Source organism: Glandiceps talaboti, chromosome 12, assembly GCF_964340395.1.
Source record: "Glandiceps talaboti chromosome 12, keGlaTala1.1, whole genome shotgun sequence".
NCBI classification, from domain to species: Eukaryota; Metazoa; Hemichordata; class Enteropneusta; family Spengelidae; genus Glandiceps; species Glandiceps talaboti.
In genome coordinates, this window is record NC_135560.1 from 11,465,017 (window position 1) to 11,485,120 (window position 20,104).

General features: G+C 36.8%; 2 protein-coding genes across 2 annotated transcripts in view; both read left to right on the top strand.

Moving 5' to 3' along the window:
* Nucleotides 1-6,548, top strand: part of LOC144443750 (zinc finger protein basonuclin-2-like) — a 51,031-nt gene extending 44,483 nt beyond the window's left edge. The window contains exon 7 of the mRNA XM_078133293.1: nucleotides 6,528-6,548. The gene's annotated coding sequence lies outside the window, so the exon portion shown is untranslated. The remainder of the gene's footprint in view (nucleotides 1-6,527) is intronic.
* On the top strand, nucleotides 3,489-15,971 carry LOC144442920 (uncharacterized). Its single transcript, XM_078132294.1, has 16 exons — nucleotides 3,489-3,576; nucleotides 6,056-6,145; nucleotides 6,528-6,556; nucleotides 7,070-7,320; nucleotides 7,496-7,760; nucleotides 8,285-8,370; nucleotides 9,062-9,161; nucleotides 9,543-9,659; nucleotides 10,301-10,557; nucleotides 11,220-11,386; nucleotides 11,847-11,967; nucleotides 12,642-12,806; nucleotides 13,085-13,234; nucleotides 14,171-14,274; nucleotides 14,748-14,807; nucleotides 15,184-15,971. The coding sequence occupies exons 1-16, from the start codon at nucleotides 3,489-3,491 to the stop codon at nucleotides 15,510-15,512; spliced, it is 2,379 nt and encodes a 792-aa protein (XP_077988420.1). The 3' UTR covers nucleotides 15,513-15,971.
* The last annotated feature ends 4,133 nt before the right edge of the window (nucleotides 15,972-20,104 follow it).

A 20,104-nucleotide genomic window follows, 5' to 3' on the forward strand; every position in this document is an offset into this window, starting at 1 on the left:
GGTTTCTGTAAGAACGTGTAACGTGTAGATGTACATGTAGGCAAAGGTGTGCTATCACTTATCGTGAATGAAGTATTGTTTGTTTGTTTGTTTGTTTGTTTCAATAAAACAGTATGCATGTGCCAAACCAATTTTTTTTTAGAAAAACAAAAGTGACTCATATGTTATTTTTTTGAATTGGGTCATTGTTTTAAGATGTCACAAAAGTTTTCTAATTTATCTTTTTCGTTTTCTCAAGTTGTCTGAAATAGTCATCATCTGTCACCTCAAGCAAAAACCGTCTCCTTTTTTTGATGCAGTCCAAATCATTGCACAAATCGTCAAGATGACCGCCACGTTGGTTCATCTAATATATGTCAAATGATTTTATTGAACAATATAGGTATCAAATTGTAGATGGCCAGTGTTCAAGTTTTGGTATAATGTGGCTCATCAGATGGTCTAAAAGTGAGGGGATCCCAGTGTCACTCAGCAGTCTTAGCAGTACTTTGTTCCTATCTTGTGCGTCATTGCCAAAGACCAAACCCTGGGAGGGGGACTGCAGAGGCTGAGAGCAGTCGCAAATTCCACCCATCAAAACATTTTTCCCTTCTGTCACTAAATTTTCTACATACCTGCACACATGTACAAACATACATGTACACACAACACATATGCATGCATATACAACCACACACTCCACACCTAGCTCCTGTTACATAGCAGATATGCAGGCCTGTGCTTTGCTAATGTCTCCCCAGTTAGTTTCTTTCACCATATTTGCATATAATAGTGTGTTGGATTCTCTGAAATATTTTCCCACGACACTTTCATCACTCAAGTTCAAGTGTAGATGTCATTGAGGTCACACTACATAATGTCAACAATTTAGTGCCGCAATGTCTCGGAATACAAGTATGACACAAATCGATTCCCAAAGTGTGTGTCAGACTTGGTTCACCTTAATCAAATCTACCTTAGTTTTCCAAAATAACCCGTGTATAACCCAAAATTAATGTGTAAGATATACAAGAAATTGAATTTGTCTACCTTTTCCATCGCTTCACTGGGGTTTTAAAAACCATTTTAGGGAAACACTGATCAGGGATATTTCGGTGACGTGAACAAAATAGGTTCAGTGTAAAATTTTGACTCCTGTTAATTCTGATCAGAGGTAAGCAAATATTTGACATTTATTGGGGTCAAATTGTACGAAGTAGTTTTGTTGAAAGAACTAATAGCTATGAGGACTGTGTGGCATAGACAACACAACTCTTGGGATGATGATAAGTCAGAATTTGATGTAAACAATTAGAGAGGCAGTGCTCCTGAGACTTACAAAATGGGACTTTAAGACTACTCCTCTACAGTTAAGAAGAAACTCAATGAATTCCACTCACTCTTTCCAACGGAAAGGTTATCAGTAAAGAGAAGCGTGTGAAAAACTAGAAGCTATGTTGAACACTTCTTATCACCTTGATCAACATCTTTATGTATGGACTTCATAGTGTCACAGCCCGGACAGATACAGTCACGATATTCTTGAACGTAATATTCAAATTAAGCTGTCAGATATCGAAAGTTATTTGAATATGGAGAGAAATGTACATTATGTAGTGCTTAATGGTATTTAAGGCTCGGAATCAAACAGTTCACGGTTGAAGTTAGCTTTTTAATAATGTCTGGTTAGGAAGTTTATTGAGAGGACTTTGTGTGCTGACTGAGCAAGAAGTATGCTATAGAGGAATAGAAAATAAGATGGGAGATGACAAAAAATCAAAAGAATAGTAGGTTGTTGACAGCCAACATCGTAATACTGTTCAAGGAAACAGCTTAATGTATACAGTATTCACCTCTAGGCTTTAAATTGTGTTGGACACCTTATTACTTTTGATCAATTTGCATGTTTCTATGAAATTGCATAATAAATAATGTTGTTGATGATGGTAAGCAGTACCCCCCCCCCACACACACACACACACACACTCAAAGTGACATGTATACATTGCATGCACAAACCAAAAATAAAACCAGTAGTTACTTGTACTGATTTACTTTGATAATTTGAATAATATGTTGTATCATTTATTAGCTACATGTACTTGACACAAGTGGGTTCTATGTATTGCCAAACACTTCTACACTGGTGTCCATATGTTGCAAAATCTGGCAACACTTGTTAAAGATATTGCCAAATACTGCTACACTGGTGGCCGTATGTTGCAAAATATGGCAACACTGTATTCCATACATAGCAAAATACTGCAACACTTTTCCAACACATTGCCAAATGTTGTTAACAGTGATTCAGTTAATTGCAACTTACTGCAGTACTGTATTTCATACATAACTGCAACTGGTTTCATATATTGTTGCCAAATACTGCAACACTTTCTATTTTAGTGCCAAGTACTAGCAACACCCTTTTCACATATTGCCTAAAACTGCAACACTGGGTTTCATGTGCTGGAAAAAAATACTGCAACACTGGATTCCATGTACTGCCAAATATTGCAACACTGGGAGCCATGATCTGAAGAACTTCTCACATCACCAAAAAATTGCAACACTTGATTCCATATATGAAAAAAAAAGTAGCACCTTTATCCCATATTGGCCAATACATAATGCCAAGTACTGCAACACTGGCTTCTACACGTATTCTCAGTATTAGAAAACAACATTCATTTTAGGAATTTGTGTTCATTATGTGATGGTTTTGCCACTTACAAAAACTGCAAGACAAAAGTTTGGTGGGGTTATGTATGAAATGTGTCATGTCAGTGAATGTGTTGTAACCGAAATGAAAGTTGATGTCAGGAATGGAAATGTAAAATGAAAGTTGACTGAAAAACAATACCATTATGCAGATTGGTACGGTATTTTAGTCTATTTTGTGTGACTGACAGGTTTTTTTTATATGAAAGTTATGAAAAAATTTATAGAAAAAAAGTACAAAATTTGACCAAATTTGACCAATGAGTGTAATTACATGTTAATTAATCTGTGCTAAGGATGTTCAACATCACTTCATATATATATACTACGTGTGTACATGGTACTTATTTTATAGTTGACATTCAGTTGAGACATAAATGTGCAAAACCCTCAAAGGGATCTACCATTGAAGTAAGTTGTTTTTTTCAGAAAAAAAAAAATTACTAATTTGTAGTCATTTTGTGTTTTGGATGCGACTGTCAATTTTATGTCATTAGACTTTGTGATAAAGATAATGAATTTGTTTTGAAATATTTTTTTACGTCCAAAGTATTACTGTCACGATGCAAGGCTCAGGCCTGGAATAAATAACACCCTGTTACTCTAAAGGATTCCACCAGAAAAAGGCAACACAGTTTAGTTGTCATGGTTTAGATCATTAAAAAAAGTTTTATATTGAATGGTAACCATAGCAACAAATGATGATGATGTCACTGTAAACAGGATGAATTCAAAATAAATATTAGGATGTTATTTTGGGTGATTATTCCATGCTACCTGGCAGTTCAGCTATGCCAGAGACTGTACTTAACCAGAACAGACCCGTAAACACCAAGTTAACTCATAGTCCCTGTTGTGGACAAAAATCTGTCAATGGCTGTAAGCCTTGACTTGCCATAGAGGGCACCGTTGAGTATTTGTTCTGTTTGAAACAAGGCCAAGGTGGCATATTCCCTCCAACCAACCATCAATGAAGTTACTAGTGAAAGCCTAGCCTATTTCAGGCAATATTGAATATACAGAATCACAGAACAAGACGAATCATAAATAGACCGGCTATGTTTTTAAACATGATAGTTCCAGAACTGACATTTTTTTATTGTCGTTTGCACTAGTTCGTTGGTAAATGACAAACATTTTGCAAGGTGCTTTCAAACTATTTGTTCTGCCATTCAGTGTTTCATCCTACCAAGAAACTTTTCTGATAATGTACTTGTAATTACAAAGCTTGGATGCTTTAATGTGTGCTCAAGAGTAAATTTTCATTCAAGTTTGTCTTTCAGTTGACTCAACTGAGCAGCTGCAGGTCTATAGGTATTCAAATGTTGCAGAAAATGATAATTTTCAGCATGAGACAATTTGAATGGCGCCCTCTATAGTTTGGTGTGTCTAATCTTATGTTTTTAAGATGCCATTGAAACTTTTGTTTTTATTTGTATTGTTTGATTGGAAAAGTTCACCTTTATTTACTGCATATTTAAATCATTTCATCAAAGCCAGCAATTATGATTGCTTTTTTAAGAGTCAGTTATGCCATCTTTTTGTTTTGTATCTATGAAAAACAGTTAGTGGAATAGGAAATAGACTTCCAGCCAAAATTACAGTATATTTTATTGTACTCAAAATTTTTCTATATTGTTGAATATCAAATACATTTATTGTATAATGTTAACTGTATGTTATTGAAGTTTTAGTTTTCTGTTTTCATAGTTTTGTACAATTTCTAGTAGATGTATCCATATGAAATGCCAAGACAAAATAAATGGTATCGTGTAGAGTATGAAATATTCTCTCTTTTTGTATGTGAGGAGAGTGGAGTGAGAGAGAGAGAGAGAGAGAGTGTGTGTGTGTGTGTGTGTGTACAAACATTTAACATGTACTTTAAATGCTGCTGTTGCCAAAAAATTAAAAATCATTGGTGAGATAGTTCATGCTGGGTATTGTCTTCTCACCAACTTTCCCATTCTGTGGATTCAATTATGACTATAGTCTGTAAAGTACACCATGACAGGGCGCCCTCACACATCAGTAAACCACTTTCATGGACCAAGGCCAATGAGGGCTAGGTTACATAATGTATCTAACAGTCTTGTGAATATCACTGCAGTCTTAATTACAAAATCAAAGTTACGGGATATTTTGTCTGAAATAGTGTGACACTATTTGTACAGTATGAATCTAGATTCTCTTTGCATGTATGCACATCACATGCCCACTTGACAGATCTGCTTGATAGCCCAAATAGCCAAGCCTTGAGCCCTTGTTAATAGCACAGCAAAATTTTCTGAATATCTACACAGCAAGATAAGGCTTAGCTATTTGGGCCAAATGGAATTGTCAAATCAAATATCCAAGGATCTGAGCGAGTACACCATTGTTTGCATATCAATGTTGAAGTCTTCATTCATAGCAAAATTTGCGGCAACATACATGTACCACAGATTTTTTTCTCAATTTTCTCGTATTTCTCTTTATTTTGCCACAGTTGTCTTGTTTGCAAATTTGTCAAGTTCTGTCCCATTCTACCATTTCTGACTACACCTTATCTTTCACATTTTTCATATCATCATTGTCACATAACTGTAATTCATGTGTCTTGAGCAGCTTTTATTTTCACAACTAATATGCTACAAGGGATCACATATTGAAAAGTAAGTATTTGACCCTTGACCCCACTATAGACAGTATAATGATTTCCTATTGGTTTGTTGCCTTGCATGTAAAATAGGTAGGTCAAAGTTCAAATATGAATAGACAGTATTGATAGATTTGAGTGGTTTTAAGGGAAAAAGCTCACTGTGGGGTGGTAAGTGAAGCTTGAATACACCTATTGTCAATATTGCTATGCACATCGGAAGCCCCATAGAAATAACGTTATGTGAAAGTTTGATACTGCACTTTTCCTAGCACTTCCAGTTTATGTTTATGTTATTGCCGATGGGTTTCGTGTGTGTACAGTGAGATTTGCAATATGTCTATTGTCTTGGACTAGTCTCACTTTGGTAGAGTAGACATGTCCTAAATCGCAGATGGTGGAGTCCTTCTGATTCTGACATAGTGTTTGTAGCAAGTGGCATTTGATAGCTGGTGTATAACTGTTTGACTGGCCAGCTAGGATGGTTAGTTGATGATTGGTTGGCTATCCAGCTAGGATCATGGTTGGTAGATGACTGGTTGACTGGCCAGCTAGGATGGTTAGTTGATGATTGGTTGGCTATCCAGCTAGGATCATGGTTGGTAGATGACTGTTTGACTGGCCAGCTGGAATGGGTGGTTGACTGGTCTGCTAGGATGGCTGGTTGATGAGTGGTTGACTGTAAAACTTGCGTGTTTGGTTGATAACTGGTTGACTGACCAGCTAAGACGGTTGATGATTGGTTGACTGACCAACTAGGATGGTTGGTTGATGAGAGGTTGACAGGTCAGTTAGTTGTTCGATTTGCTATTGGTGAGTGGTTCAATGGCTGGCTTAATAATTCTTCATGGGTCTAGATCTGTGTAAATGACTTGGTGACAATGGTGTAATATGGAATGCATGTTTCAAACTTTGGCATGATTATGTTAGTTGACTTGCTTTAGACTAAGTAAGTAGTTGGCTGGCTTTGCTTGCTTTCTATGTAGACATCGATTTTCTAGCGTAATGAGTTGTGCAGTCATGTGTAGTTCTTGATGAACTCAATTTAGATTGTACCTACGGAGTGTCCTATCAACAATACTCTTCATTATTCAAGGTAGAAATGTGGTTTATTCTGCTCTGTAAGCATGGTAGACAGTTGCATTGAAAAAAAACACAATTATAACCATAAACTCTACTACTATTTCTCCTACAGATTCACTAACTGAAATCCAAGTCAGTAAGGTAAATAAACATTACAGTAGAATACATTATTATGTCAGTGTTTGTCACCTGTGTTTATATATAACAGATCACATACCATATTGATCCTGAACTCGCCCCATATCCCCGAAAAAGTAAATAATGACCTCTATGACCAGATCCGAAATTAACACAATTTCACTAATGGTAAGATGACAACACAGTGACACTACAAGGGTGTATCTGGATAAAAATTATCCTGTATGACTGAATTCAGGACTTTGATCAATCATATTGTACACAGTATCCTTTTGTCTGTAACTGTCATTCCTAAGGCTTCTAGCTTGACTGTTAAAGTGTAATTATGAATTGAGAACATAAGTTGATAGTGTGATATTAAAGGAGAAGACTTTTTGGCACCTTCAAAGCCAGTTTTAATAGTCCACCACTGACAACATGATGTTTCGATCAGCAGTATTTCTAGACAACTAGTGCAACGGTACTAATATCCTATGTGTTGACCAACGTACATGTATTTATATCTCTATTTGTCAGGTACGCAAAAAAGGTTTAAAACATGGCACACCATGTCAGTATCCACGCTGCGACTGCGATGACTACGTCAGACCTCAAACCATGTTCAAACCAAGATTCTCCTCTCTGACGTGTCAAAAGTGTCGTCACAAGGAAAGTGAGCATCGCCTGAAAACTAAGTTTGATAAAGTGAAGAAAGAACAGCTAGATAAAGCCGAGTCATTTCCTTGTATCGGATGCAGTTGCCAAGGTTACAAAAGACCAGATAGCAGGTAATGGACTCACCCTTTACAAAGATGTTTTGAGCGAGATACATCCATAGGGTTTACCGCTTATGTATAAATGCTGTCATACCTGAGGTAGGAGCTAGAAGTGCCTTAGGTAGGGTATTGATGTGTAAACAATGTCACAGACTACTGACACAGATCATGTTTTTGTTTTCACCAGCGTATCAGCAGAAACCCCGCAGGCCAGACAATGCACTGATTGCAAACATCACATAGATGCACACAGACCAATGACAGAGACTGACCAGTACATTATAGCATCACTCTCCACAGCCAGTCAACTACACTGCCACTCAGAAGCTAAGAAAGATGGCTACAAACAAAACGAGGATGATGAAGAGGAAGAGGAAGATGAAGATGAGGAGGTTGACATGACTCCCTGGTTTGAAGCTGTTGCCATAGATCCTGATGAAGTAGAGGAACAGGTGAGAAATGATGCGAGACTAACGCAGCATAATTAAATGATCACAGAACAATCTTGTCCTATCAGGTACCATGGCTGGGTAACCAAAGGCACACGCTTGGTGGTCCAAATATGTTAACTTCAGTAACTGATGTATGCAGATCATGCAGTAGATTGAAGTAATACTGTACCAATGATATTTAATGACACTACAAATTTTAGTCTTTTCAAAACACATCACAAATCCTTCACCTAGCAACCTCTGTCCTACAAGGTCTTCATTTATATGGCGTATGTTGACCAAGACCCAATCATGGTTCAAATCTTGCCCAAGGACTTTAGCCGGCCATTCAGAAACAAATGGCAGCAGTTAGGATAAACCTGCAACTTCAAATGCATCCACTCTTCCACAGAAGATGTGATTCTAACCATTTTAATATTGTAATATTAATAACCTAACTTTTTAGATTCAGTACTCTCACAGACCGATGTCTTCAAATACTAGAGTACAAATGTAACATGAACCTGTCTTTGTTTTTTTTTTAGAGTTTTTTGAAGACATGTCGATGCAGAGGATTTGGTGTTAGTTCTGATGATTTGATGAAAACATGTCACAGATATCATGGCTTTACGTAAGTATAGTAAACTTTACATAAGTATAGTAAAAGGTATGTAAGTATAATAAACGTTACGTGAGTATAGTAAACTATGTAAGTATAGCAAACTTTACGTAAGTATAATAAACTTTACTAAAGTATAGTAAACTTTATGTAAGTATAGTAAACTTTATGTAAGTATAGTAAATGTTACATAAGTATAGTAAACGTTACGTAAGTATAGTAAACTTCCCTTTATTACACCAGTATATCAACTATTTTCTAGACGTTTTGGGCACCAGGCAGTTTCTTCTAGAGCCGAAATGGTCAGGTGCCAAAACAACTAGTTACCTATCAACTAGCCTTGCTCAGTTGGACTCAGTAGACAAAAAAAACATATACTTGACTTCACAGTTTTCTGTCACCTCATCACGACCTTTCAAAAATTATACTTGACTTAGACACAATCATGGCTCAAATCTTGCCCAAGGACCTCAGCCATTCAGAAACAAATGGCAGTGGTGAGGCTCTAACTGCCAGATGACAGATTCAAAGCCAACCTCTCTAATAATTCAACCATCATGTACCCCTAGTATGTACACTGAATAATTTTAGCATATAAAGACAGACAGGGCAAGGTCTTACTCCAACCCTCCCTCCCCCCCCCCCCCCCAAAAAAAAAAAAAAATCTAATTGCTAATTTTTTGATCTGTTGATTTTTTTTCAGGATAGATTTAGTGGGACCATTATTACCAACACTACAATGTCCAAAATGCCAACATTACCTCAAGGATCATAGAGAACCCACAGAACAGGAAGAATTACAGGTAAGCTATTAACCAATCAGCTGTTTAGAAATGATCATGTGACTTAGTTTGGTGGATTACTTTGCAGTTACTTTTATTTAACCAATCAGTTTTTTAGGATGTGATCACATGATTTAGTCACATGGATAACTCTGCTGTTGCTTTTGACCAATCAGTTGTTAGGATATGCTCATGTGACAACAGCTTTGTGAAGAACTCTGTCATGGAGTTTTTTGGTGTATTTATCATATGACTTCCAGGTCATTTTTTGGAATCATTAAGAAACAAAAATATTTGGCAATCAGTTGTTTTATCCTGTAAATTAGTAGCAATTTCTTTTCATCCCAAATTCTACTTGACTTTCATGAATAAATGACCATAATAATATGGGATTTTTTTCAGAGATCTATTGAGAGAGCCAAAGTTTTGTCCTTAGTGAAGGCTGTTGGTTTACGTTCATCAAAACAGTTTGTAAGTCACAAAGCTGCCAGTTTGTTGTTACCAAACAATGTGTCTCAGGTAAGTCTATTGCAGCTAGAATCCTATATCAATAGACCGTTCCAAACTGCAAACAGGAAATTGAGAATGCAGTGCCCTCACTCAAATTGGGGGTACTATCACCTCATAGTACCGTTTCGTAATAACTTTGTCCTTTGGTATTCTATAGAAGTGTAAATCAGGGATGTTTTTTGTATTGTTCAGACATCGAGGAAAGCAGCAGTGCTCTATGATTAACTGAGTAACCTATACCATCCCACAAGATACACACAGACAGGAAGTAGAGCGCCACCATGGCAGATTTCGGAAAGGCCTATGGTTGTTATTTAATTTATGCAAAAGTCACCCAACTACATACTAAGCTTTGGTTGGTCAGTGATTTCCATTTATGCAAATATCAACTAACTACATACTGATCAATGATTGGGCAATTATTGCATTATGCAAATTAACCCAACTACATGTTCAGTGATTGGTCAGATACAGAAATTTATCCAAAAGGAAAAAGTCACTCAACTAATTGCATACTGAGCAATGATTGGTCAGTGATATAAATTTATGCAAACATCACCCTAATACATGGTGATCAGTGATTGGTCAGTCTGAATGATATGTATTTATGCAAATGTTCATAACCATGTTTATTTTGATGTGTTAAATAGATGATCTTTGCGAGAACACAGGACAGCAGTAGTAGTAGCACCAAGTACCAGGTGACATGCAGTATACTCTCTAAGCCACTATCCAAGCTGCTCTTCAACGCTGCCAGCACACAGAATGGCTCAGACATCAAGTCACACAATGACACAAATATTAAGTCAGGTGTTAGAAAAAGGAGAAGTTATGAAAGTGTTACTTCAAGTTTACCAAGCACTCCTGTCAAAAGAAGGAAGAGTGACCAGGATGTATATGAGACAAGGTAAATAGTTTTAGTGTCATCTACAATCTATTGTCAGATTATATTGAAACTGTATCTCATCTCAGAACGAACTCAGGTTGCATGTGTACATGCATTGACTTTGATTGGCAGCCAGATTTGAGGCATATTTTGTCACCCAGGAAGTTTGTCTGTATGCACTGACTCTGATTTGACAGTCAGATTTGGGGGGTTTTTTGTCACTCAGAAAGCCTGTCTGTAGGCATTGACTCTGATGCGGCAGTCAGATTTGGGAAGTCAAAGTCAATGTCAAATATCAAATCTTTAGAAACTGAGGCAAATATGAGAATTTTAGACAGTTCCTATTTACAGTATACTGTGGGCATATTTCATAATGTATCAGCAAAAAAGTTATTTCTATGGTGCCTACCAGGGAAGCATGTAGCTACTCGTAGTGACAAAGCCCCTTAGGTCACTTGTATTTTCCTTGGCTGAACAAAGAAAAAATTGGGGAATAAGATCTAAAAAGTACATTATAGCCCTACCATATCCAGTCCTATGTACTATTATAATGATTTCATGAACAGCTTTTACGTCACTAGTACTTCAGTACAAAAACAGCTTGAATCTTCGACTAATTTCTCACCATGAGCAGTCTTTACTACTTTTTCTCACATTCCGTTTACATCAATATTTGTGTTCAGTGATGAAAACAAGGAAGTCATCGCCATGGAAACAATAAGAAAGAAAGTCAAGGTACCAGACAAGATTATCAGTGGCATCTTGGAGAATCTCAACAACACAGATAATCTGATGAACATTACAACTTGTATACCCATTACTGTCATGGAATGGTGTCCAGTTACAGTTGGTAAGTGTATCACAGGTGAAAGCACTTAGAACACATAATTATATCACTCCCTACACTGCCATCAACTCATAATGTTATGCACCATCATCTTTACATTGTGATCAACCCTTACACACACCAATTACCACCTATATACACATCATCCCTGCACAGCCATCAACCCTTACATAAGCCTCACTGCTAACACACCCATCACCTGTACACTGCCATCAACCCATACACACCCATTACCACCTATATACACATCATCCCTGTACACCCATCAACCCTTACACACCCATGTGTTATCGTGACATAGACACGCACTGTAATGGCGTAGAGTAACCAAAGTATATATTCCACAACTGGGTCCGTGCATGCTATACCATAACATATAGTCTTCATCATAATATACTTATAGAGTTAATGTATACAAGACTTGTTATCTAAGAATACACATTCTGTCATTCATCCCTTGCAGATGATGCCCTTTTTCTGAGTATCGGTCATTCCAAGGGACAAATATCCATCTACAAAGTTCACCAGAATAAATGTAAAGCTTTGATAATTCATGGAGACCCTACATCTGCACCAGTCACAAAGTAAGTATCATAAATCATAGAATTATTGCAGAAAATATCTGCATTCACTCTTCAGGTTAAATCTATTAATTTCGTGGACTGTAAGATATGTTATGTCATTCTGCCCTCAATGGTCTGATACTTTCTGTGTTGGTTGGTACTTAAGGGTACTCCAACATGGCATATTTTTACAGACTACTAATCTCATAACCTTGGTAACTTTTAGAGGCACCAAATTTGAAATTTGTTATGATTGAAGTTAGGGTGCAGGGTGGGGATGGGTTTGCTGTGGGTGATGTGGTTGGGGGTGGGGGGGTTGATTGACTACTTACTACTGTGCAGTGTTTTTGCTAAGGGTTAATTGGTAACCCTGGTGACAGAGAGGGCTAAATCAGGGAAAACTAGCATAGTACCCATTGTACCATAATGTTGGTGAGAACCTCGGTATTAAAACTACCTGAGGAACTCACTATATAGATTTTATCTACTTGCCAATACTACAATCAGTGAGTTGTCAGTTTTGAACACTGCCAGAACTGTACTGTAACTATTTTCAATACCTTTACTTCTTGAGTTGTATCAGTGTTGTAGGCAATGCAAAGTGCTTAATACTGTCTTAGTCTCACTTATGTAGTATTAGTTTTAAAGTACCACTAGCCTTAGACTAACAAATTACATCAAATCTCTCTTTACAGACTAACATGGTTTTCTAAGAAGAGAAAGTGTTACCTATTGTCAGCATACAAGGATGGTCATATATGTCTATGGCAGCTTGTCAATACCACTGAGTTGGTCCTAGTACAAGATATCTCTAACATTCCCACCAAAGTCACCACTATGGCAGTCTCGGCTGACTCAGTGTAAGTAGTGCCAATGTCTAACATTACCATCAAAGTCACCACTATGGCTGTCTGAGCTGAGTCAATGTAAGTTAGTGCCAATATCTTTAACATTACCATCAAAGTCACCACTATGACAGTCTGAACTGACTCAGTGTAAGTTAGTTCTCATGCCTTTAACATTCCCATCAAGATGAAGCTGTTGTGGTCACATGTTCATGCTCACAGCTAATAACACATGACATGCATTCTGTTGTTGACCAAAGTAACAATCATTGTGTGTCCATTTTTCTTTACAGATACATGGCCATAGGTTATTCCAACTCAACTGTAATGTTCTACAAAATAAATGACCAGAACACAGCAGACAAAGTTCAGTTATCCTTAATTAACAAAACCAGTACAGCATATGGGTCTGTACTTTGTCTGTCATGGCATCCAACAAAAAGGTAATATTTTTACTTCATTTTGCTTTTTATTACTGTTTAACATACATGTATTACAACAGAAAATGTGCTATCGGTAAACTAAGATAGACACACTTACTAAAACTACACTTGTTGCATGTGATAGTTTACACAAGTGGGTGATTACAGTGCCATGGTTACATAGGCGTATAAATCATACTATAAACAAAACAGAATGAGTTTGTGCTGCCACTGAAGAAAAAACTAAGTCTTGTAAGGCAATATAAAAAAGAATTGTTTCTGGTCAGCGTGCGCATAACTTAAATACCCTTGTGATGTTTTTCTTTTCACCCGTGCAGTCTGCAGTTCCGGGTGAAACACAAAAATAAAGTAGACAACTGCAGAGCCAATCATGAACAAGCAAATGACATCTGCCCCACATACACACTTGGAATAAAGTGGTGTGATGTCGCGTCATCACACCACTTTAGACAAAATGTCCTGACCAGAAACAGTTCGTTTTTTTTCTTTTTTGGCCTAATAATGAGTGTAATTACATCAATGTCCACTTTACAATCAACATGATGCAATAATAGATATAGTTTGTCTGTCTGTCTTAGTTTGCCGATAGTCAGTCCGCCATAGTTGTAACAAAATGTGAAATCCAGCTTTTCATTTTAAAACCATTCCTGATATTGAAATTATGTAGAGTTTAGACAAGTTTATCCATCAAAACATGAAATTATATATCTATCTAGGAATGTAAGATAGAGAGAAGATTATCAGCCATTGACTTGAAAATATCTTATGACATAAATTATTGTCTGAGAACTTCACTCAACATTTGAATTATCTTCCTATGCAATCAATCACCAGAAAGTTTCAAAATGTTCGACTTTTACTGAACTGATCTTTGCTCGGACCTGACCCAACCTGACATGACCTGAACTAAACTGACCCTATTCTACCTTTTTCCAGAATGGTTGCAGCTGGTGGTGAAGATGATAATGTAACCATATTTTATCTGAGGTCATCTGAAATGGAAGGAGACCGTAGGAGTATGGGATCAATCACACGTTATTGTAAGTCACTTTCACTCAAGACGTCATTTTCACTCAGGGTGTCAGTTTCATTCCAAACATCACTTTTACTCAAAATGTCACTTTCACTAAAGATGTCACTTTCACTCAGTCAAAATGTCACTTTCACTAAAGATGTCACTTTCACTCAAAATGTCACTTTCACTAAAGATGTCACTTTCACTCAAAATGTCACTTTCACTCCAAAATGTCACTTTCACTCAAGGTGTCACTTTCACCCAAGACGTCACTTTCACACAGTTTGGAAGAATTGAATAGAAATTAACAACAATTGCATTTCAGTTCAGGATATCCCCACAACTTCCAATAACCAAGCAAGTCAGTCCCTAATTTGATACACATCAAACTACATTTTTCACAATATATTAAAAAATGTGTAAGATTGTAGAATTTTTAGGAGTACATGTATCAAGTAAAACTGATGAACAATTGTACTTGTGATTTACTTATTTCAGTTAGCCCAAAGAAGCATCCAATGAGACCCGATATTTTCCATAAATGCTGCCTTCTGAAAGGTAAGTCAAGGATATAGTAGTTTCTTTATTCTTGTTCACAGACTGATTGTTCTGGCACTTGATTCTGACTTGCCTTTCCATTCCTCGTCCAGCAGAAATGTACACAGAAAACAATATCTGCACCCACATTTAATCAGAATATGTCATATTCAGGTTATCAGAAAGACAAAAGATTGTATAGTTTGGCCACTAGAAGTGCTGTTCAGTTGAGTGCTTTGCAGTTGAGCACAAAACCCAACTTTGAAAACATTATCATTTCATAGTGTCTCACAGCAAAAGTCCTTCCAGTGTTATCCCATCAACACATCTGATCATTTGCACTTGAATTCATTACATACCATAAGTAAACAAAGAAATTTCTTCTTTTTTTTTTCAGGTCATGTATCATTTGTATCAGCTCTAACCTTTGACCCCAATGGAAAATATCTCTTGTCAGCGGGTTGGGATGGACAGATTCTGTTCTGGAGGGTAGCTGAAATTGATGACATCATCACAAATAATGATGATGTCACCATCATGGAATGCACATCTGGTTACATGGTTGGTCAACAGAGATTGACTAAATCCTGCGATGATGTCATCAATAGAGGTGCACTGATGGCTACATCCTTGAGTGTATTAGATGATATATTGTTTGTAGTTGCCAAGGTAACAGCAGGTCAAGTCTATGTTTCTGCATATCGAATTCCAGACAAGTATTTGTAGATTTATCGCTGATTACCATGGCAACTCAAATTTATTTTGGTGCTATTGATGACATTTATCAAGAACGAAAGCATTAGGGGACTTTTTTTGTTTCTTGTCATAACCTTTTCAAACTGATTGGCTGGTCAATCGATTAAAAAAAATGAAAAATGTAAATTTGAAGGTTACATGAGAAACAGAAAGAACAGAAAGTTAAATAAGACCACCCCCGGGGACCACCCTTTATGTCATACTCCTTGTTTCATGACCAAATAGTATTTTGTAATTCTTTTTTTTTGTAAAATCAATGTTATGTTGCACTCAGCTTTGTATGTTTGTCAACCTTAGTCAGGACAAACTAATGTCTACAGAATCTGTGAAGACAATAGCCAACATGTAATGATTTGTAAACATGCCATTGCACCACAGAGTGCCTAGTTCTTCACTCTTAGTTTATTTTGTATTTAGTGTTTACATCGTAGTTAGTCTGTTTTATTATACAGAGAAAAAAAACCCAGCTTTATGACCTAAAAACTAGGATTAGATGTACATGTATTGTAATATGTACAGTCTTTATGAGAGTTGCTATAGAACTCCATTCACAGGCTCAATACTTAAGTTAACTTTATGAGAGTTGCTATATCATGCAGAGTTGCTATAGGACTCCAGCCACAGGCTCAATACTTAACGAGAGTTGCTATATCATGCAGAGTTGCTATAGAACTCCAGCCACAGGCTCTCATGCTCAATACAGTCAAGTTAGCTTTATGAGAGTTGCTATAGAACTCCAGTCACAGCTCAATACTTAAGTTAGCTTTATCAGTGTTACTATAGAACTCCAGTCATAGGCTCAATACTTAAAGTGTCAAACACCATACATAGTCTCATCATATAGAAATTTGCTGTACCAGAGTTGTAGTACAACCCATCCACAGCTCAGTATAGTGAAGTTTGTTTTGCCAAAATTTACCATAGCAATGTACTTGTATCTTCTTGTATCATGTATCACTACAGTCCAGTTATTTGACCATGCAAGTGTACTTAAAGTGGCACAAGCTGAGTAAATAAGCTTTATTACTTGGATGAAGGTACTTACAAAATAATGTGCTTAAACCATCCAAGTCATGATAACATTTACATTGGGATATTCTTTGATGAAGTGCCTTCTGGTGTTTTTATCACAGTTGTTGACAAAACAAAGAAGAGATTTCTTACACATTTTAGTACAGTTTATGTATACAAAATGATGTCAGCGAAGTATTAGTGTCTTATGCCTGGGAATATCAGATTTGAGTTCAAACACAGACCAAACATGTACATGGGGTACGTAGGGTCTATGATTCTTACCAGTGATGGTTACTTTGTGCTTCAGTATGTAGAATGCTATAAGTTCATTTGATATGCAGCCAAATTTACCTCTAAAGACACACATTTATTTAGCTTATGTTCCTTTAAATGATATGGATACATGTTTGCCAAGGCAGATGGGGGGGGGGGGGTTAGGTATAAAGCGTGTGATAAGTCAGTTCATGACGACTTTATAGATTTGTAATGTTTTGTTGTGTTGAAATAAAACTAAACTTTTTTTGATTATATAATGCGTGAATTTGTTTAAAGTCTCAGTGAATGTGATTTACCAAATCTGTTTGTGATCATATCTCAATATTTCAAAGTCCAATATCATTCAAACCTGGTAGAAAGAGGAGATACCATAGTTAACAGATATTACAGTCTTTAAACACCACTCCAGGAAATAAAAGGTATAATTTCATAAAACTTTGACTCCATGATTTCACATCACATAAATTTTGTGTGATTACCAAGTCTCACATTCATTGTCTAGCAGTGGCCAATTAGCCTCGTGAGATTTAAGCAGATATGCATATACATTAGGTGAACAATGAATATTCATGACTCACGAGTACTAATTACCTTCAGATAAATATTAGGTTCTGGTCGTAGCAATTAATGCTTGTTCGTTTAGGAATTCAACATATTACAGCCAAACTGGGACAAATTTTGGACAGTAATAAGGATATAAAATTTGTTACCACTAGTGATCTGATTTTTATGTCTTCAAAAGTGATCGTGGAAATTAACATGAACATGAAGTTAGATGAATTCTAAGTCAGCTGATTTGTATGATGAGAATGTTTCAGTGGTGTTTGTTTGAGTGTAGACTTTTCATAAAATCGATGACGAGGAAACATTCTGATGCAAACTTTTTGATACTATTTTCAAGTTGGTACCGTGAATGAAATGTCGGAAGAACTATAAGCTTACTCGCGATCACGACGACGCGCGCAAATGTTGGAAGTGCGATGTCGTAAGAGTAGGACGCAGTGCTCTGTTCGTTCGGACCTAGCACGTGTACATAGTTCTCAATTATATTCTAGAATACGCGTACGAAAATTACAAACGACAAAATATTGCATTTATTCGAACAAGCACTCGTAAATCTTCGCAAAAACTGTCTTACTTTAGGTTTGGCTTGCTTTCAAAACTTGGTAGAACTTATATTCTGGTGTCAACTTCAACTAATTCGCCATGAACAAGTCAATGGTATATACGGCAGTCGTTTGCCTCATGCTGGCAATAATAGTTTCGTCGTCATTACCCATCTTGAAAAGAAAACCAAGAATGTTCGGCGACATAGCGACGGACGATCAGAACGGGTGAGCACGGTTCATTATAAGTGTAAAAATAGCATGTATTCTACTACTTTCGTTTACTTGGCCCAAATTATTGTATAGACTATATACTTTACAGTGATATTCATCCAACTTCATTCATTTGTATTTTCAAAATTAATAATAAGTACCTTACTTTACTCTTTGTTTCCTCATATGTAATGTATGGTTTTAGTTATACATTTCTTATTTGACTAAAATACGGTTGCCGTAGGACTCTTGGAGTATATAATACAACTTACGTGTGACGTCAGGATTATCAATTTCATGAAGGGAAAATGTAAAACATACTCTAGATAGTGTCAAACCTGAAAAAGACGGTCTTTTAGAAGTGCAGATAAAGAAAGATTTATAGCCAACTTTTCTTAGAAAACGAAGCGAAATGACGAGCTGGCAAGAAATTATTTCAAACATGCTAAATATATGTACTAGTCTACTGTAGTGTTGTTTCATAACACCTTAATTGTAAAAAAAATTTAAAAAACCAAAAAAAACCACGTTTCTTTACAGAGAAAAGAGACGCCTAAATGACTTGGACTACTACGAAGGGTCTGAGGACTACAGCGAAACAGACGACGAGTATGTTGACGAGCTCGAGAGTAGCGAAGATGAAAATTATGATGACTACGAGTACTCCCAATATGATGAAGATAGCGATGAAGAGAGCGAATATGATGACGCTACTTACGATGTTGAAGATTACATGTATTCTGATGATGATGAAGATTACGTCGATGCTGATGACGACACATATGATGAATACAGCTCAGAGTACGGAGAATATTAGACTCACTATGTAAAAAAACTCTCCATTCGATATCGACAAAAAAATACGAACAGACGTCCTTCCTATGATAGTATTTTGAATTCTCAATATATGATTGACTTATTCGAAAATAAACCCCCTCATCCACTGTGAATCCTGTCTTTTTGTTGTAACAGTAAGTGTCATATTTCCTCAGCTATGTACAGGTTGAGAGATTCGCAGTTGTCTCCGCTCCATATTGCTGTCGCTTGCTTGCTTGATGCAATGTGGAGCGGAAACAACGACGAAAATTTCAGGGAGCTAATCATTGCCAGAAGAAAAGAAATTTCCCGTCTCCCTCGTCTCGTCTCCGCCAAATATAATATTACGACCACACAGACATGCCCCCTCGTTGCTGATTGGTGCATGGTAAGGTATGTGCCCGTAGTGTATGATCGTCATGGTTCAAATGTAAATATGCTCCCTCGTTCCTGATGATTGGTTTATAGAGGACATGTCCCAGGTGCTGACTCAACCAATCGGAAACCTCATATGCTTATCTCGAAAGGAAGGAGAAGTTACCTTAATACCTGTAGACAATTTGAAACTTTAAAAGGTAGAATACAGATATTAAAATGTGAAACTTCTCGTAGGGTTCAAATCTAAGTTGACTTGGTTTGATAAGATATGCACACAGAAACCTTGAAGTTGAAACCTTTGGTACATGGTATGTTTCTTTATTGCTATAAAATAAAGTTTCTTTAGGGTTCGCGAAAGGTCTTATGAAATTTCTTGTTGCATGTGTTGTGGCCTGACACATGTGGCATAAAAGCTGGAATATGCAAATAAAAAACCTCTCCGAGCTCCGACTTCAAATACGTTCCACAAAGCTTATTATTGTATCTCTCTTTCATTTTGATCTTTTCAATATTTTTTTTATTACCATGTAAATGTCAAATATAAAAGCTGCATTCAAAAAAAGGTAAAATCAACATTCCTGTATACTTGATGTGCATGATGTGTACACACACGCGTCTTATGGTCAGAGACATGCACTCTGATTGGTTGAAACTAAAGTGTGACGTTTAACGGCCAGACGAACGATCACCTGTCGCGTGTCGCGTGCACGATCCGATAAAATGTTCAGTCGAGAGCCTGCCCAGCAGGACGCACGCTGT

Bases quoted from the DNA above. Each gene is read 5' to 3' on its own strand.
- LOC144442920 (XM_078132294.1), top strand. From the start codon at position 3,489: ATGCCAGAGACTGTACTTAACCAGAACAGACCCGTAAACACCAAGTTA. The intron at 6,557-7,069 runs GTAAATAAACAT...TCTATTTGTCAG, and splicing joins CTGAAATCCAAGTCAGTAAG to GTACGCAAAAAAGGTTTAAA. The intron at 11,387-11,846 runs GTAAGTGTATCA...CATCCCTTGCAG, and splicing joins ATGGTGTCCAGTTACAGTTG to ATGATGCCCTTTTTCTGAGT.